The following is a 15,913-nucleotide window of genomic DNA, read 5'->3' as shown; positions in this document are numbered from 1 at the left end:
TTTCTCTCTGTTTCCCTAAATAGTTTAAGGCAATGTCGGAATTTCGTCCCCTTTCCTCCCAAATCCACAGTTAACCAACCGCTATTTTTTCTTTTTCTTATGAGTTACACTACACCTGGTGTTTTCTATTCCGTCCTATGATCAATTATTGAGTCACAGATGGATTCATAAGGAACAGATAATACACCGAAATACAACTTCATCATTTATTCTCAAAGCAGATTCTCTCTCAGGAGAGTTTTGGCTGCACTTCCAGTAGCAGGGATATCATCTGAATCGAGAATTTACGAGACTGACTGATATCAGCAACAAATGAAATTGCAGTTGCAGTTTTATATTTTCATTTTATTTTGTGTACGTTTCTTATAGCGATTGTGTTTTCCTGCGCCATGCTACTAATTATACGGATTAAAGTTTGTTTCTTGTTGGTCATTTTCAGGCCCTCAGCTACTAACGAGAGAGTTGCAGATAACAGGCTACAGATGCAGTCTTCGCATTTCAGCAAAACACGTGTGACTGCTGCTTGAAACACTTCAGAGGAGCAGACATCGGCGGCTGTCAACAGAAAGTTACTACGGAAGCCTATATCCCAAACGACGACGGCCCCCCACGTCTTGCAGGTAAGATGCAGAAAAACAGAAGTATCTCTACGAATTAAAAGCAATGCACGGCCACTAGGAAATAAGTGTCCACGCCGACATCGATATCGTCATTGAGCTTGACTGTTAATGAATCGATAATTATTAGTTCTGTTTATATGTTTATTTCAGTTTTTGAAGCAATACTGAAATCACCACCTCAGCAGCTGTTTACAGATGCGTCAACATTCACTTTCGCTTTCATTTTAAATGGCTGCTGATGTAACGAAAGTGATTGTCCCATTCGAAGATGTGAAGAGTATGACGCGAGACTATTGCGGATACATGTTGTGTGTAGCGCAATTGTGGACACGATATGCGAGCAGTCTGCTGCAGTCGCGTCTGTAGTGAATATGACACTACGTCATGATTTAGCCGACATTGAACGTGGGATGAAGATCGGTGCAAATGCGCATAGGACACAGTATATCTAAGATTACACAGAAAATCGCATTTCCCGACATCAACAATTTGTAAATAATAGATCTTTAGTAACGCACAGACAATGTTTTCAAACACAGGACCACTAAAACTATTTAGCGAGCTGAAGTCACGTCCCCTCTGCAGAACTATACAAGGCGAAAAAAGGGCTACTCCTCGTCAAATCATCACCAGTTTCGGTGTATGGAAATGGTGCACTTTATAAATCGAAAAAACCTAGTATCCTATAAAGACAATATCAGTAAGTCCAGAGTTGGAATCCGTAAACTCATACAAATACCTAGGTGTAACACTAACTAAGGGCATGAAATGTAACGAATACATATTCTCTGTCGTAGGTATAGCAGGTAACAGACTTCGGTTTATTGGTTGAATATTAAGGAAATGCAATGAGTGGACAAACAGACTGCTTACAAATCCCACGTGTGACCAGTCTTAAAATATTTCTCATGTGTTGATGATGATGGTGTTTGGTTTGTAGGGCGCTCAACTGCGCAGCTATCAGCGCCCGTACAGAGTACCAATTTTGACACAGTCGAATTGTTTTCACAATCCAATGTAGTCACTGTCAAGAATGATGATGAAATGATGAGGACAACACAAACACCCAATCCCCGGGCAGAGAAAATCTCCAATCCGGCTGGGAATCGAACCCGGGACCCCGTGATCCAGAGGCAGTAATGCTAGCCACAAGACCACAAACTACGTAAATTTCTCAAGTGCGTGTGACTCGTACATGATGGAGCTAGCAGGGGAGTTTGAACGTATAAGGAAGAGGGCGGCACGAATGGTCACAGATCTGTTGACACGCAGGAGAGTGTCACAGAGATGATGAAGCAATTGAACTGGAAATCCCTTGAAGATAGTTTCCGTCTAACTCGAGAACGTGTACTAACTAAGTTCCAAAAACGGACTTTAAATGACGACTCTAGGAATATACAACAATCTCTTACATATCGCTGCCATAGAGATCCTAAGGACAAGATTAATCACAACACGCGCAGCGGCAGTTAAATAATCATTCTTCCCATGCTCCATACGTGAATGGAACGTGAAACCCGTAATAACTCTGTCATCGGGACGTACCCTCCATCAGGCACTTCATAGTCGTTCATAGAGTGTATATGTAGATGTAGATATAGAACTCATTTCTACCACGAATGTGCGCAGATACATGCACCGCAAAGACTTCTTCAGCCAAGGACCGACTAGTGTCACAGGTCCTTCCCATGATTTATTATCACTCAGTGCGTATACGTAAACCTTGCAATAGCAACATACTGAACTGAAATGAAGCTATAAATCCTATTATTGACCCCGTTTTGAGTCGTAGACCTCTGGCTTTGTATCAGTCCCATGAAGTGTCAGGCTGACGTACGGAAGTTCTCAAAACGTGGGAAGACCTTCAAAGGGTCAAAGCTTAGTACAGTCATTGGCAGTTGACCCTGAAAGTAAATAAATGTCACGTCTTCGCATAAATAGGGAGAAAGGCCCATTACTGTATGATTACACGATTAAGTGAATATCTATGGGGAATTTAAACTTACAACCTGCGACCAGTTCCGGCTTCTTTTTCTTTCCTTTAGTGCTATCATCTGCCAGCGGTCTTGTCCCAGTGGTAACACCGGCTCCCGTCAGATCACCGAAGTGTAGAGCTGTCGGGATTGTCTAGCACTTGGATAGATGTTCGGACGGAGTCTGAGTTAGTCATTTCTTCCCCCTCGCTCCCTGTAGGCTCGATATGGGCTGTCAGCGTACAACACCCCACACTTCGGACAAAAGCTTTAACAATATAAACAGACACACCAAACAAGAATAAAGTATGCAAATTCGAGAACTTTTGAAAATCTATAAGAAGATGAATGTTTCCTCCTACTCAATTGCATTGTTGTTCTTATTCATATTTTTAACATTAAAATAAAAAAGACAAAGGTAAAGATAAAATAGATATTTAAAACACGTTGAAAAGGATGGAGATGTTCATTAAAATGGAGCACCGCACCATCACCAAAAACTGAAAGATCTGTACTGGGTTAAATGGGGTGTTCTCTAAGGTTGGAATGCGTGGGTCAAAGACATAGGGGTGCACTGGTAGTAACTATGGAGATAAAATTGGGTGCTGGAGTGGACAGTGGAAAGATATAAAGTGAGGAGGAGTGTGACAGGTGGGCAGAGCTGCTCTATCAAGAGAAGAGCAGATAGGAAGAGGGAGGGAAGAGTGTATGGGGAGAAATGGAGAGGGATGGGGGAGCGGGGGGGGGGGCGAGCCCTGATGAGGAGCAGCATAGGTGGGGACGGGTTATAGTTGGTAGGATGAATAAATATTGGGATTGATTTTTATTGTTAGGTAGAAAGAGTTTGTGGAAGTAGCGTTGGGATACGTTAAGGAGTTTTTGTAGCAGTACATATGATTGGATGTCTTACTAAAGGCGTGGCAGCATACCGAGATTCGTGATCAGAGGAGAAACGATGATGTTATTGGAATCTAGTTTTCAGATAACATAGGCTACACGAAGTGTTCGATGTGGGCGAGGAGGGATGGGAATATGATTGGGTGCTAGATGATCTACGTGGGGGAAGGTAAACGGATGCGGAAAGCACTGTGGAATGCATGACGTTCAAGGATTTAGAGAGACTGATTAAACTTAGTAGGAGAAGATGTTCATACGAAATTTGCATATGGTAGGGAAGGAGAGGGGGGAAGGGAGATCGGAGCAAGATTTTGTAGGTGTAGACAATAGTGGAGGCGTGTAATTCTCAAGTTCAACCAGGTAGTAGTTAAAATTTACTGTGGGCTTTCTGTTTGATGGTTAGTATCAGAGGTTTGTATGTTAGTTGCCGGTCAGGGGTTATTCCAAGGTATTTTAGCACATTATTTAACAGGACAGGACGGTTGTAAATGGTGAAGTACAAATCACAGAGGGGGGAAACTGCAATTGTTCGTCCCTTAATTATTGCCTAGGTTTTGGAGGAGTTGATCTTGTGGAACCATTGGTTGAAATCGAGGTGGTTTCGGAGGGATCGTTGGAACTTAAGGAGTGTAGGGTAGAGGGTGATAAAAGCATTTTCATCAGTGTATTGAAGGAGCGCCTGGTGGGTGTGGTTTGGGCATATTGGCACTGTAGAAGAGATAAAGGAGAGGAGAGAGGGCGGAGCCTTGGGGCACACTACAGTGGGATGGAAGGCGTGGAAATTGTTATTGTTAATAGTAACGAAAGGTGTGGCTAACCGCGCAGTTGAACCCGCTGCTCCCCAGCACGAATCCGCCCGGCACATTAGTGTCGAGATGGTGTGCCGGCCAGCCTGTGGATTGTTTTTAAGGTGGTTTTCCATCTTCCTCGGCGAATGCGGGCTGGTTCCCCTTATTCCACCTCAGTACACTATGTGGGCAACTGCCGCGCAAACACTGTCTCCACGTACGCCATCACTTCTGTCTCTATGCTGTTCATTTTTGGAATAAAACCTACGACCAGCTTAGAGACAGAAGTGATGACACTTTCTGCAGGACCTGACCATCATTTTGCAGGACAATGCTCAAGCACGCACAGTGCAAACTGTTACTGATTTGTTTGACTGATGGGGCTGCTAAGTGCTATACCACCTACTGCACTCCCCTGACTTAAGCCCTCGTGAGTTCCACTCGATTTCTAAACTGAAGGAAATCCTTCACGGTATTCGCTTCAGATCTGCTACAAATTCGTCGGGCAATAGGCCGCGCCACTCGAACTGTCAACACAACTGACACTGCTAAGCGTATCCTACGACTTCAACATCGCTGGCAACGGGTTATACACAATGCTGGTGACTACTTTGAAGGTCAGTAAAACTTTGAAACACGTATCTGTTTTGTAGGAGCCGTAAATAAATAGTTGTCACTATTAAAGCTCCAACCCTCGTACTTATGAGTTAACGCTGTATGTACGTAGAAACATATTTAACAATTTTTAGAATGAAATACTTAGCGCCTTTTTATTTTGTTAATTGTTGTGTTCAACACAGTCGTCTATTAAGGGTGCCTAAGAAACCTGCTTTCTCGGATCGCTAGACAACAATTCAAGCAAATCATATTAATAGAGTTTATTACAGTAAGATAAATGACAATACTTAACTTTGCATATTCACAAAGTTGTGTCGCAAGCAAATGGCGACATGCAAGTAATCATGCAATCAATATACTGAAGTATATACAGTTCCAATACAGGCAAAACATACAGTTCATAAGTCACTTCTGTAGCGTTCATAGGACGGCTCGACTTCAACTCGGCTGCGGTGGAGCGGCGCGTATATTCTCTTGGCCTAGATGCCGCTCCTGTCTCGGTGTCATCCTAGAGAGGGGTCTGTCAGCGTACTATTGGCTGTCGTCGTCTCACAGCCCGCTCTGCTCTTCCGTTCTTGACCGTCGTGCCGGCGCTTGCTGTTACACCGGAACATTAATTATGTTTTCTTTTTTTCCTTCTAAATACCAAATAACGTCAAAATAACTCTTCTTCTTATTCATTTTCGTTGTGAAAAAGATTTTTTGATGAAAGTCGTTTCATCAGTTTATGTTCTTATTTATGCAAATTGTAGGTTTTCCTTTGTCGTGGGATTGTACAATGTAAATCTTTTCCGCGTTTACGTATTGTGTCTCTTTTGTGGAAGAACACCCATTGGAAGTCCTCATGGAATCTTGGCCAAGTTTCACTAAAAAAAGGCAAACAATTAAATTAATATAAAGAAAGTAAAAAACGCTTAAAATCCACTACTATGACGTGAATGAGAGCGGCGATAATGGGGTAACTTTCGATGTTAGCAGACAGCGCGGCTCTCCTCCCGCCTCCGACGACGATGGCAAAACTTTCATTCCGAGAATCCTTGACGCTGAAGTCCTGCTCCGTTCCGTTATTTTGGTTGTTTGAGTGGATACCGCAATTTTAAATGTATTATGGACCATTTTGACGTTCTGTTCCGTGGCGTCCAGTGCGAATGAACCCTTATGAAGCAGGCAACGGAAAACTTTTCTATAATGGAAGGTGTTCTGTTATTGACAGTGGTATCGAAAGTATCGGAACAATCGATTGTTTCAGGCATAATCGGAAGTGTCAAGTTGACGACTACGACGGTACGGCGCCCTGTGTAACGCAATACCAATGTGTGTGCGAGAAGTAAGTAGAGGAGCCTTTGCCGTGGTGAAGAACGGGAGGGTATCTACTCATACCCCCCCCCCCCCCCCGCGGCATGATGGGTAACTGGGTACCTGCGGCGCCTAGTGCACCTGTCAGAACATGTAACGTAAATGGCCGTATCTTTTCATTGCATTCACGTAGAAGCTTACATATTTTGACAACTCCAAGGGACTGTAGACTTTAGTACGTGACATAGAGATAGTGGTCTTCACAGACGGACAGTCAGATAACAACTAGCAGAAAAAAAATAGTTTTTGTGTAATTTACTATAAATTAAGACTTTTCGGATTTTTTTTTTCATTTACTTGTACTGTGAAACCAAGCTTCTTGCCTACTTTCGCCGGCTGGTGTGGCCAAGCAGTTCTAGGTGCTTCAGTCTGGAACCGCGCGACCGCTACGGTCGCAGGTTAGAATCCTGCCTCGGGCATGGATGTGTGTGATGTCCTTAGGTTAGTTAGGTTAAAGTAGTTCTAAGTTCTAGGGGACTGATGACCTCAGAAGTTAAGTCCCATACTGCTCAGAGTCATTTATGCCTACTTTCAGGGAGTCCCCTGTAGGTTTTGATGAGTGTGTTTGCGATTATCAGAATATGTGACGTACTGTGATGTGCTGTCTTTTGACAGCATTGATGTTAAATTTAAATTTTTTGCATCGCCAAGGGGCCATAGATCTTAGTATGTCACATAAGTTTCAGTTTAATGAGTCTACCAGTTCCGAGTAGTGACAAAAATATCTTTTTCGTGTGATATTATTACAAATTAACAATTTCCTGTGATTTTCCTGTACTTATACTGTGAAACGACAAGTATCCTACGGGTGTTGAGACTTTAGTTTGCGAGTATCAACATATGTGACATAAATGGCCGTATCTTTTGATAACATAGACGCAGAAACATAAATTTTTTACATCGACAAGTGGCCGTAGACCTTAGCATGCGACATAAATTTCTACTTGATACCTCTAGCAGTTCTTGTAAAAAGGATTCTTAACAGTCAGATAGACAGACAGACAACAAATTGATCCTACGTATCAGAGTTCCATTTTTACTGACTGGAGGAACGGAACCTTAAAAACCTACAGTCAATGTCATGAGCTGATGACTCCCGGTGTCTTTTCATTTCATTAGGTTTTTCTTTCATTTCAATCTTCGGTTTCTATCCGCAGCATACTAAAAAGAGAAACACGAAGCAGCTCTGCATTTCGCATAGCAGACGGCAACAGCCGCACGTATGGCTCGTAGGTTCCAACCTCGTGGCCGTCAATCTCAGAGGGGTATGACTTTCCTTCCACCGCTAAAAACCATTTCTATACGTCAGCTATATTTCCTACGCAGAAATGTATTGCGTAAAACGCACCAAATGTAAAGTGGCCAGTGGCTACATTTTTCACTGCAAACTTTTCAAAATATGTTTGGTATTGTGCGCTGCTTTGAAGCATCACAATAAGTAAAGCTGTGAGGACGGGGCGTGAGTAGCTCAGTTGATAGAGCACTTGCCCGCGAAAGGCAAAGGTCCCGAGCTCGAGTCTCGGTCCGGCACACAGTTTTAATCTGCCAGGAAGTTTCATCAGAATAAGTGTCGGCAATAACGAAAAGAAAACAGGTTCCTTATCAGGTTGTGACGTGAGGCTATATGGTGCGTTTTTTTTTTTTTTTTTTTTTTTTACTGAATAGTTTCCTCAAAGTCGAATCAGAAAGACACAGCAGAGGAGAACACGCGTGAATCCCAAAACGGTGGTTTTTATTTTTTTGCACGAAAGTTAGAAGTTTTACTGAGAAACTAACGACAACAACAGATGTAGCTTTGGTTCATCAACATAAAACTTATTATTTTTAGGCAAATCAGATAACTCTATATTTCGCTTCCCGTGTATCGTACAATCCGAGTTGCGTGAAGCGACCAGCATCTCTGTGGTTGTAAGTACCTAGAGGGAGAGAGAAACTTGACTCACCCCGCGCTACCCCAAGGCCGCTTTAATTTGCTTCTATCCCCTGTCTCTGTGTGTGTTGCAGGCGGTGCTGGAGGCGTAGGGAGGGTGGCAGCAGCGCGGCGCCATGCTGGTGGCGCTCCTTGCGCTGCTGCCGTTGGCGAGCGCGCTGCCGGAAGTCATCCGCATCGGTAAGCTGCTACTCCACTCTTCTTTCATTCTAAAGCTTGCCTAGTGTTTCACGATAGACTGCCGCGCTTGTATCGCGTTGTGGATAACAATGTGACAGTGAAAACTGCTGACCAAAAATTACATCACTGATTAAATGTAAATGAGCAAGTGGATGCCGTAGCGTGGTTTCAACAGAGATTGCAAATGCAGAACTGAATACGGGTTCCGACACCCAGCGCCCTCCCCTTTCCCAGTCTTACTTCCAGTGGCATGTTATAATATGGTATATATATATATATATATATATATATATATATATATATATATATATATATATATATATATCACAAGGGGTAAGAACTTAATAGTAAATTTCAGACTAATGTAGATGGAGATGTAAGCTGTTTTTCATACATAATGAGAGGGTTACAATCGACAAATATTTCAAATGTTGGATGTATAAAATTTAATGCAACAGATGTCCTAGTTTTTACATAGGACAGACAGGGACGGCTTTCAAGACCCGTTTTCGTGAGCACTTACTCAACAAAGATGGCGGGAGTTCTTATAAGCCAGCTTTCGCAGAACATCTCTAAATTGAAAAACTCATACTCCCGTATCGACTTTACTCAATGCGAAAATTTTGCATGTAGTGGATAAAAAGTACAAAATTAATCTTCAAGAAGAATTTAAAATTTATAAACGTTTCCGCCTTAACTCTAAGGATTTGCTAATCAGCTCTCACTGAAGAGTAAATTGTTTTCTGACTGTACAGCTTCCCCGTTAAGTAATTTAAAGTGTCCTCTTTCATGTCGAACTCTTGTTGTATTGAATTACACATTAGGAGCTGGCTTGCACACACACTTTAATAACTCTTTCCGGTCATTTCATTGCCTCAATTTAGTATGTACCACTAACTTTTACTGTAAGACGGCTTCTTTTTTTTTTTACTTTTTAACTGTTATTTCTTGTCAAAGTCACGAGCTACCATTAAGTACAGTGTGTAACTGCCATACTCCAGCTAGCTAAAATGCCTACTAAGCTTCCATATTCTAGGCTTTGGTTAGCGGTTCGGGCAATAAGTGGTGTAAGTTCACGAACCGCTTGTCGACCACTGTTCACGAGTCTGTGTATTTTGACATTGGACTCTCAATATATATATTCCTTACTGTTATTTCTTGTTACCAATATTAGCTTATTCCCAAGAATAAGCAGCTTTCACTCAGTTAATACTCGGCAGAAATCAAACCTGCATTTGGATCGGACTTCTTTAACTCTTGTGCAGAAGGATATGCAGTATACTGCTGCATCCATTTTCAATAAGCTACCACTAGAATTAAAAAATCTTGGCACTAATCCACGCGCTTTCAAATCGAAACTGAAGAGTTTCCTCATGGGTCATTTCATCCATTCTGTCGAGGAGTTCCTTGAACATTAAGCTGAATCTTGTTATATTGTTAATGCGTTTACTTAAACTTATGCCTTGACTTTTTCGGGTTCATAAACATTTTATTTTTACCTGTTATTACTTTTATGTTGTAATTTCACGTACTCACACGTTCCATGACCTAGGAGATTGGCTCCTCAGTTTGGTCCTACGGAACTTGACGTGTAAATAAACAAATAAATAAATGAGCTGGAGGCAAGAGTTCCACACGAAGTGAACATGTAAACTGGTGCTGAAGCCTCTCGCACGCCCACGGGTCGGCGGTCTCCACTCCCTGGCATCGTACCCCGAGGGCAGCTTAATTACTTGGGTTTTCTGCAAACTCGCATCCGGAGGCCGGCCTCCTCTCCAAAATACTGAAAACTTCAACGAATCGCCGCTTCTCCATTGGCCCATGGCACCACCATCGGCTCATAATAAAATAAAACGTTTTACTTCGCTTTGCGTAGCTCGCTTTACGTATAATGATATTTTTATACTTGTTTGTTTGTTTAACACTGGATCCAAAGTTTAATTATCTATTTACATACTCATGTTAAAAATTTTATATCGTTTTATAAGGCTCCCACTGTTCCATACTTTTATTAAGGTTCTAACAACTGTAACACTCCTACTTTGTATACAGGCGTGATATATTCTCGTCATGTCCTCAAGGTGTTCGTTGACATTCGTCTCGTATATTATGCGAGATTTTCAATTTGAAAGTATGTAGCTTGCTACTCATCTTATATATTTTGTATTCTTTTGTGATATGACTCTACTGAGTCCGTAATGAAGGTACATTGTGGTTGCCATTGTTAGCTATTTGAAATTTTCAGAATAGCTCAGTTGGTAGAGCACTTGCCCGCGAAAGGCAAAGGTCCCGAGTTCGAGTCTCGGTCGGGCACACAGTTTTAATCTGCCAGGAAGTTTCATTTCTTATTTGAAATTTGTTTTAACAAACCTGTTATACTTTCTTGTTGTTCAATTTCTGTACGTATGTTTTTAATATCCTGTTTTATATATGTATTATTTGCCGATTCTTCATAGGACACGATCGTCCTTATTTGATGTCGGCTTACCTATGATTAGCGACTATACCAAACTTCTGAAGATGAGAGAATATTAGAAAAGCCTGACATTATCAGGAATTGAGAAAACGATTTTTCTTTATCTATTTACACTCATGTTCAAAAAACAGACATGTTGAACGGCTAGAGACAGGACGTTCATATTCATAGAACACGTACATTAGTAAGTTCTGCAGAAATTATTAGCATTTGAATCACGTCGGTTGGCGGGCTTAAAGTGAACATCGATATCGCGGGGTAACACTACATACCCGTAAAATGTGCCTGCGGCGCTCGTTGTCACTACAGACAGAAGGTAGTGGATCAGTGTTACTTGAGCAGACGTACAGATGCCTCGCAGGCGTGTGCGCGAACCCTACCGTCAAACCAGTGAGTCTGAAGGAGGGCACATTATTGGCATGAGAGAATGTGTTGCATCCATATGAGAAATTGCTGCTTGTGTGGGACGAAGTGTTTCGGCAGTGTAACGGGTGTGTGCAGAATGGTTCAAGGCCGTAGCAGACGACGAGATGGACACGTCGTACGACCCAGGCCACTCCCCGAGAAGATCGACAGCTCATCGAAATGGCACTGCAGGATACATCTCCGTCCCCTTGGCTAAGGCGCAACAGTGGAACTCATCGTACACTCTCAGGGTTGACAGCCCGTCGTCATTTATTACAGCATGGGTTACGTGCGTACCGTTCACTATTCCGCTTACTTTTGACGAATGTATAGAAAAATGCTAGAAGGCAATGGTGTACGGAACGTCGTCACTGGGAACAGAAATGGCACCAGATAGTGTTTTCGGAGGAGGAGATTTGTGTTTAACGTCCCGTCGACAAGGAGATCATTAGATACGGAGCACAAGCTCGGATTAGGGAAAGATGGCGAAGGAAATTGGCCGTGCCCTTTCAAAGGAACCATCACGGCATTTGCCTAAAGTGATTTAGGGAAATCACGGAAAAACTAAATTGGGATGGCCGGAACCGTTTTCCTCACGAATGAGAGACCAGTGTGCTAACCACTGCGCCACCTAGCTCGGTAGCGTTTTCGGACGAATTCAGGTTCTGTTTGTTTGATAATGGTGGACACATTTTGGTTCGCCGCGGACAGGGGGAGTGGCATCACAGTGACTGCATTCAGACAAGACATACATGGCCACTCAAGACCTTGTGGTGTGGGGTGCTATTGGGTACAACCACAAATCACAGGTGGTGCCTGTCCAGGGCGCTGTGGCCAGTGTGACCTACGTGAATGACATTCTGCTATCCGTAGCCATACCCTTTCTGCACAACACCCCAGACTCCATTTTTCGCCGGCCGGAGTGGCCGAGCGGTTCTAGGCGCTACAGTCTGGAACCGCGCGACCGCTACGGTCGCAGGTTCGAATCCTGCCTCGGGCATGGATGTGTGTGATGTCCTTAGGTTAATTAGGTTTAAGTAGTTCTAAGTTCTAGGGGACTGATGACCTCCGAAGTTAAGTCCCATAGTGCTCAGAGCCATTTGAACCATTTTGAACCACTCCATTTTTCAGCTAGGCAATGCACGACCACATGCCGCTGCACCAATAAGTGCCTTCTTGGTTTCACAGAATGTCAGTCTTTTTTCATGGCCCGCCAGATCACTAGACGTGTTGCCAGTCGGAAACGAGTGGGGAATGGTGAAACGACAGGTGGAGCACTGTGACACAATGCCAACCACCACAGGTGAACTTTGGAACCAGGTGAATGCAGCATGGATGGCTATACCACAGGACACTATTCGCTTCTTATACGCTTCTATACTATCACGCATGGAATAAGTTATCAGGGCCCATAGCGGACGCTGCGCCTACTAGGCAACAGTACACATGCTGTACCGAGGTGACTGAAATGCTAATCATTTCTGCAGAACATACTAATGTACATGTCCTGCGACTATGAACGTGTTATCTATAGTCGCTCAAGGTGCTCTGTTTTTTCGGAACATGGGTGTATTTCTTTAATGCCTGCAAGAGTGCGTGCAGAGGTCAGTTAAGTTTTGACATTGAATGGGGATCGTGAAGCCTGTCCGGATGGACGTAGAAGCTATTTATTTCATTGTCGATACGTTTCGTGATTTAGCGATGGCCATTTTGTATTTTATAATTGACTACGATTTTGTCAACCAGTGTATGTTCTTCGCCTTATTTTGTTAATGCTTTTTAACTTTAGGTTCCATTAGGTACTGTTATCTGGTTCGTTTCTTAATGGTGTAGAATCGCTCTCAATTTTGTGCCATTGCATAAAAGCTTTTTTCGCTGCCTTTCATACAATTGCAAGTTAATTATTAATGTGCTTTTTGCTGATACGACCAGTTTCTTCAACCTGCATGTTGTACGAGTATGGTATCTTTTAAATTATAGGTATAACACCAGAATTTTGTGTATTCATTTTCAAATGACAGTTATAGAGGATATTTGTTCCGTACGTGACATGTTGGCATTTAAACAGTGTACATTAGGTTTTCAGCTTTTTAATACTGTCTCCTTCAGTCATTTAAAGTTAAGATTATTTGGCATGTTGAAAAAGTTTGCTAAGGTTTTTGTTTGTTTTGTCCATTCTTACATGTGTACAGCATGGATCAATTTCGTTGTTGCTGTTACCATCAACTTTCTTATTCATGTTACTTTCTACACAAATGCGAGGCACTGCATGATGGTTATTACTGCGACACCCAGTTTATACTTAGCCAACATTCAGTACGTGCAAGGTAGGTTATATTAAAAGCACAAAAAAAATTTGACTGCGGTACACATTCACTTTGATTACACTGAGGTGATGAAAGTCATGCCATAGCTATATGCACATATACGGAAGACGGTATTATCGCGTACACAAGTTATAAAAGGGCAATGCATTGGCGGAGCTGTCATTTGTACCCAAGTGATTCATATGAAAAGGTTTCCGATGTTATTATGACAGCACGACAGGAATTTACAAACTCTGAAGGTGAAATGGTAGATGGAGCTAGACACATGGGACATTCCGTTTCGGAAATCGCTAGGGAATTTAATATTCTGAGATCCACAGTGTCGCGAGTGTGCCGAGAATACCAATTTTCTGGCACTACCTCTCACCGCGGACAACGTAGCGGCCGACGGCCTTAACTTAACGACCGAGAGCAACGGCGTTTGCGTAGAGTTGTCAGTGCTAACAGACGAGCAGCTCTGTGTGAAATAACCGCAGAAATCAATGTCGGACGTACGACGAACGTAGCCATCAGGACAGTGCGGCGAAATTTGGCGTTAATGAGCTATGGCAGTACACGACCGACGTAAGTGCCTTTGAGAACAAGGCGACATCGTCTTCAGCGCCTCTACTGGGCTCTTGGCCTTATCGGTTGGACCCTAGACGACTGGAAAACCGTGGCCTGGTCGGATTAGCCCCTATTTCAGCTGCTAAGAGCTGATGGTAGGGTTCGGGTGTGCCGCAGACCCCACGAAGCTATGTACCCAAGTTGTCAACAAGGCACTGTGCAAGCTGGTGGTGATGGCTCCTTAATGGTGTGATCTGTGTTGACTTGGTCCTCTAGTCCAAATGGACCGATCATTGACTGTAAATTGTTATGTTCGGCTACTAGGAGACCATTTTCAGCCATTCATGTACTTCATGTTCCCATTTGACGATGGAATTTCTATGGATGGTAACGCGCTTTGTCACCGGGCCATAATTGTTTGCGATTGGTTTGAAGAACATTCTGGGCAATTCGAGAGAATGATTTGGGCACACAAATCGCCCTACATAAATCCTAACGAACCTTTATCGGACATAATCGCGAGGTTAGTTCATGCACAAAACCCTGCACCGGCAACACTTTCGCAGTTAGGAACGTCTATAGAGACAGCATGGCTCAATATTTCTGCAGGGGACTTCCAACGACCTGTTGAGCCAGTGCCACGTCGAGTTGCTGCACTACACCGTGCAAAAGGAGGTCCGACACGATATTAGGAGGTATCCCACGACTTTATTCATGTCAGTGTATATGATGATTTTGTACCTACAATGTCATATAATGCATTTTTTTACGAAAACATTAGGAAATTTTTTTGGAAATTTGTGGTAAGTCCTTATGGGACAAAACTGCTAAGGTCGTCGGTCCCTAGGCTTACACACTACTTAATCTAACTTAAAATAACTTACGCTAACGATACCATACACACCCATGCCCGAGGCAGGACTCGAACCTCCGACGGGGATAGCCGCGCGAGCCGTGGCAAGGCGCCTAAGAACGCACGGCTATCCCGCCCGAAAGCATTAGGTTTCACTTTTGTATTGTGTGATGTATTCAAACCTTTTCGTCTTGATTTTATGGTAAAGAGGTTTTTCTAAGACAGTTTTCTGTATTTGACTTATTTATAGTTCTGAAAGTAGTCGTTTCTTCAAACCGACAGCTCGTCGTCATATTTTAATCACATTTAAATGCGATCTGGGTATTAAAAATTTTATAATTAAACTGCTGAAACCAGTAAACTGGAAAACCGTGCCCTGGTCAGATGAGCCTCGATTTCAATTGCTAAGAGATGATGATGATTTTTGTGCAGATGAATTTCATCTTTGTTCAAATAGTGTTTCACATTCTTATTCTTCATTCGCCTCTCCCCTTATTTGCACATAAAATCATTCATCTTTGTCGTTCAGGTAATTTACTGAACACTTTTCTATAGAGTGTTACTACACTCTTCAAGCGAAGGTTAAAGTCGTGCCTGATAGACAGAAGCGCCAGGTTGATATAAGGAGTAAGATTATAATAAAATTTAGCAGTATTTGAAGCTTTCTGTCAGAATTTAAATAAAAAAAACAGAGGAAATCGCATACTGATCGACTTCTTACCTTTTACTTCTTTGAGCTTGTGATTTCTCCACTGCCACTATGTCTAACAGCTGTTCTTGCTTGCTAATCTCTTCTTCCGTTTGCCTGTTATCTGTTTAGTGGCCTGTCAGCCATCGCTGTACAACTTCAAGGTAATCCACTAGTTGCTTCGATAAAATAAAGGCCCACAAGCTTAATTTTACACCATGGAGCGACAGAATCATCCTTTTAGTATTGATTAAGA

At 42.6% G+C, this 15,913-nt stretch overlaps 1 protein-coding gene across 1 annotated transcript in view; it reads left to right on the top strand.

The window, feature by feature from the left end:
* The first annotated feature begins 442 nt into the window (after positions 1 to 442).
* Positions 443 to 15,913, top strand: part of LOC126249735 (glutamate receptor ionotropic, kainate 2) — a 222,570-nt gene continuing 207,099 nt past the window's right edge. Inside the window, exons 1-2 of the mRNA XM_049951412.1 lie at positions 443 to 620; positions 8,257 to 8,362. Of these exons, the coding sequence (XP_049807369.1) occupies positions 8,299 to 8,362 (64 nt within the window). The 5' untranslated portion in view covers positions 443 to 620; positions 8,257 to 8,298. The remainder of the gene's footprint in view (positions 621 to 8,256; positions 8,363 to 15,913) is intronic.

Source organism: Schistocerca nitens, chromosome 3, assembly GCF_023898315.1.
Source record: "Schistocerca nitens isolate TAMUIC-IGC-003100 chromosome 3, iqSchNite1.1, whole genome shotgun sequence".
Taxonomy (NCBI): domain Eukaryota; kingdom Metazoa; phylum Arthropoda; class Insecta; order Orthoptera; family Acrididae; genus Schistocerca; species Schistocerca nitens.
This window is presented reverse-complemented; position numbering and strand designations above follow the sequence as displayed.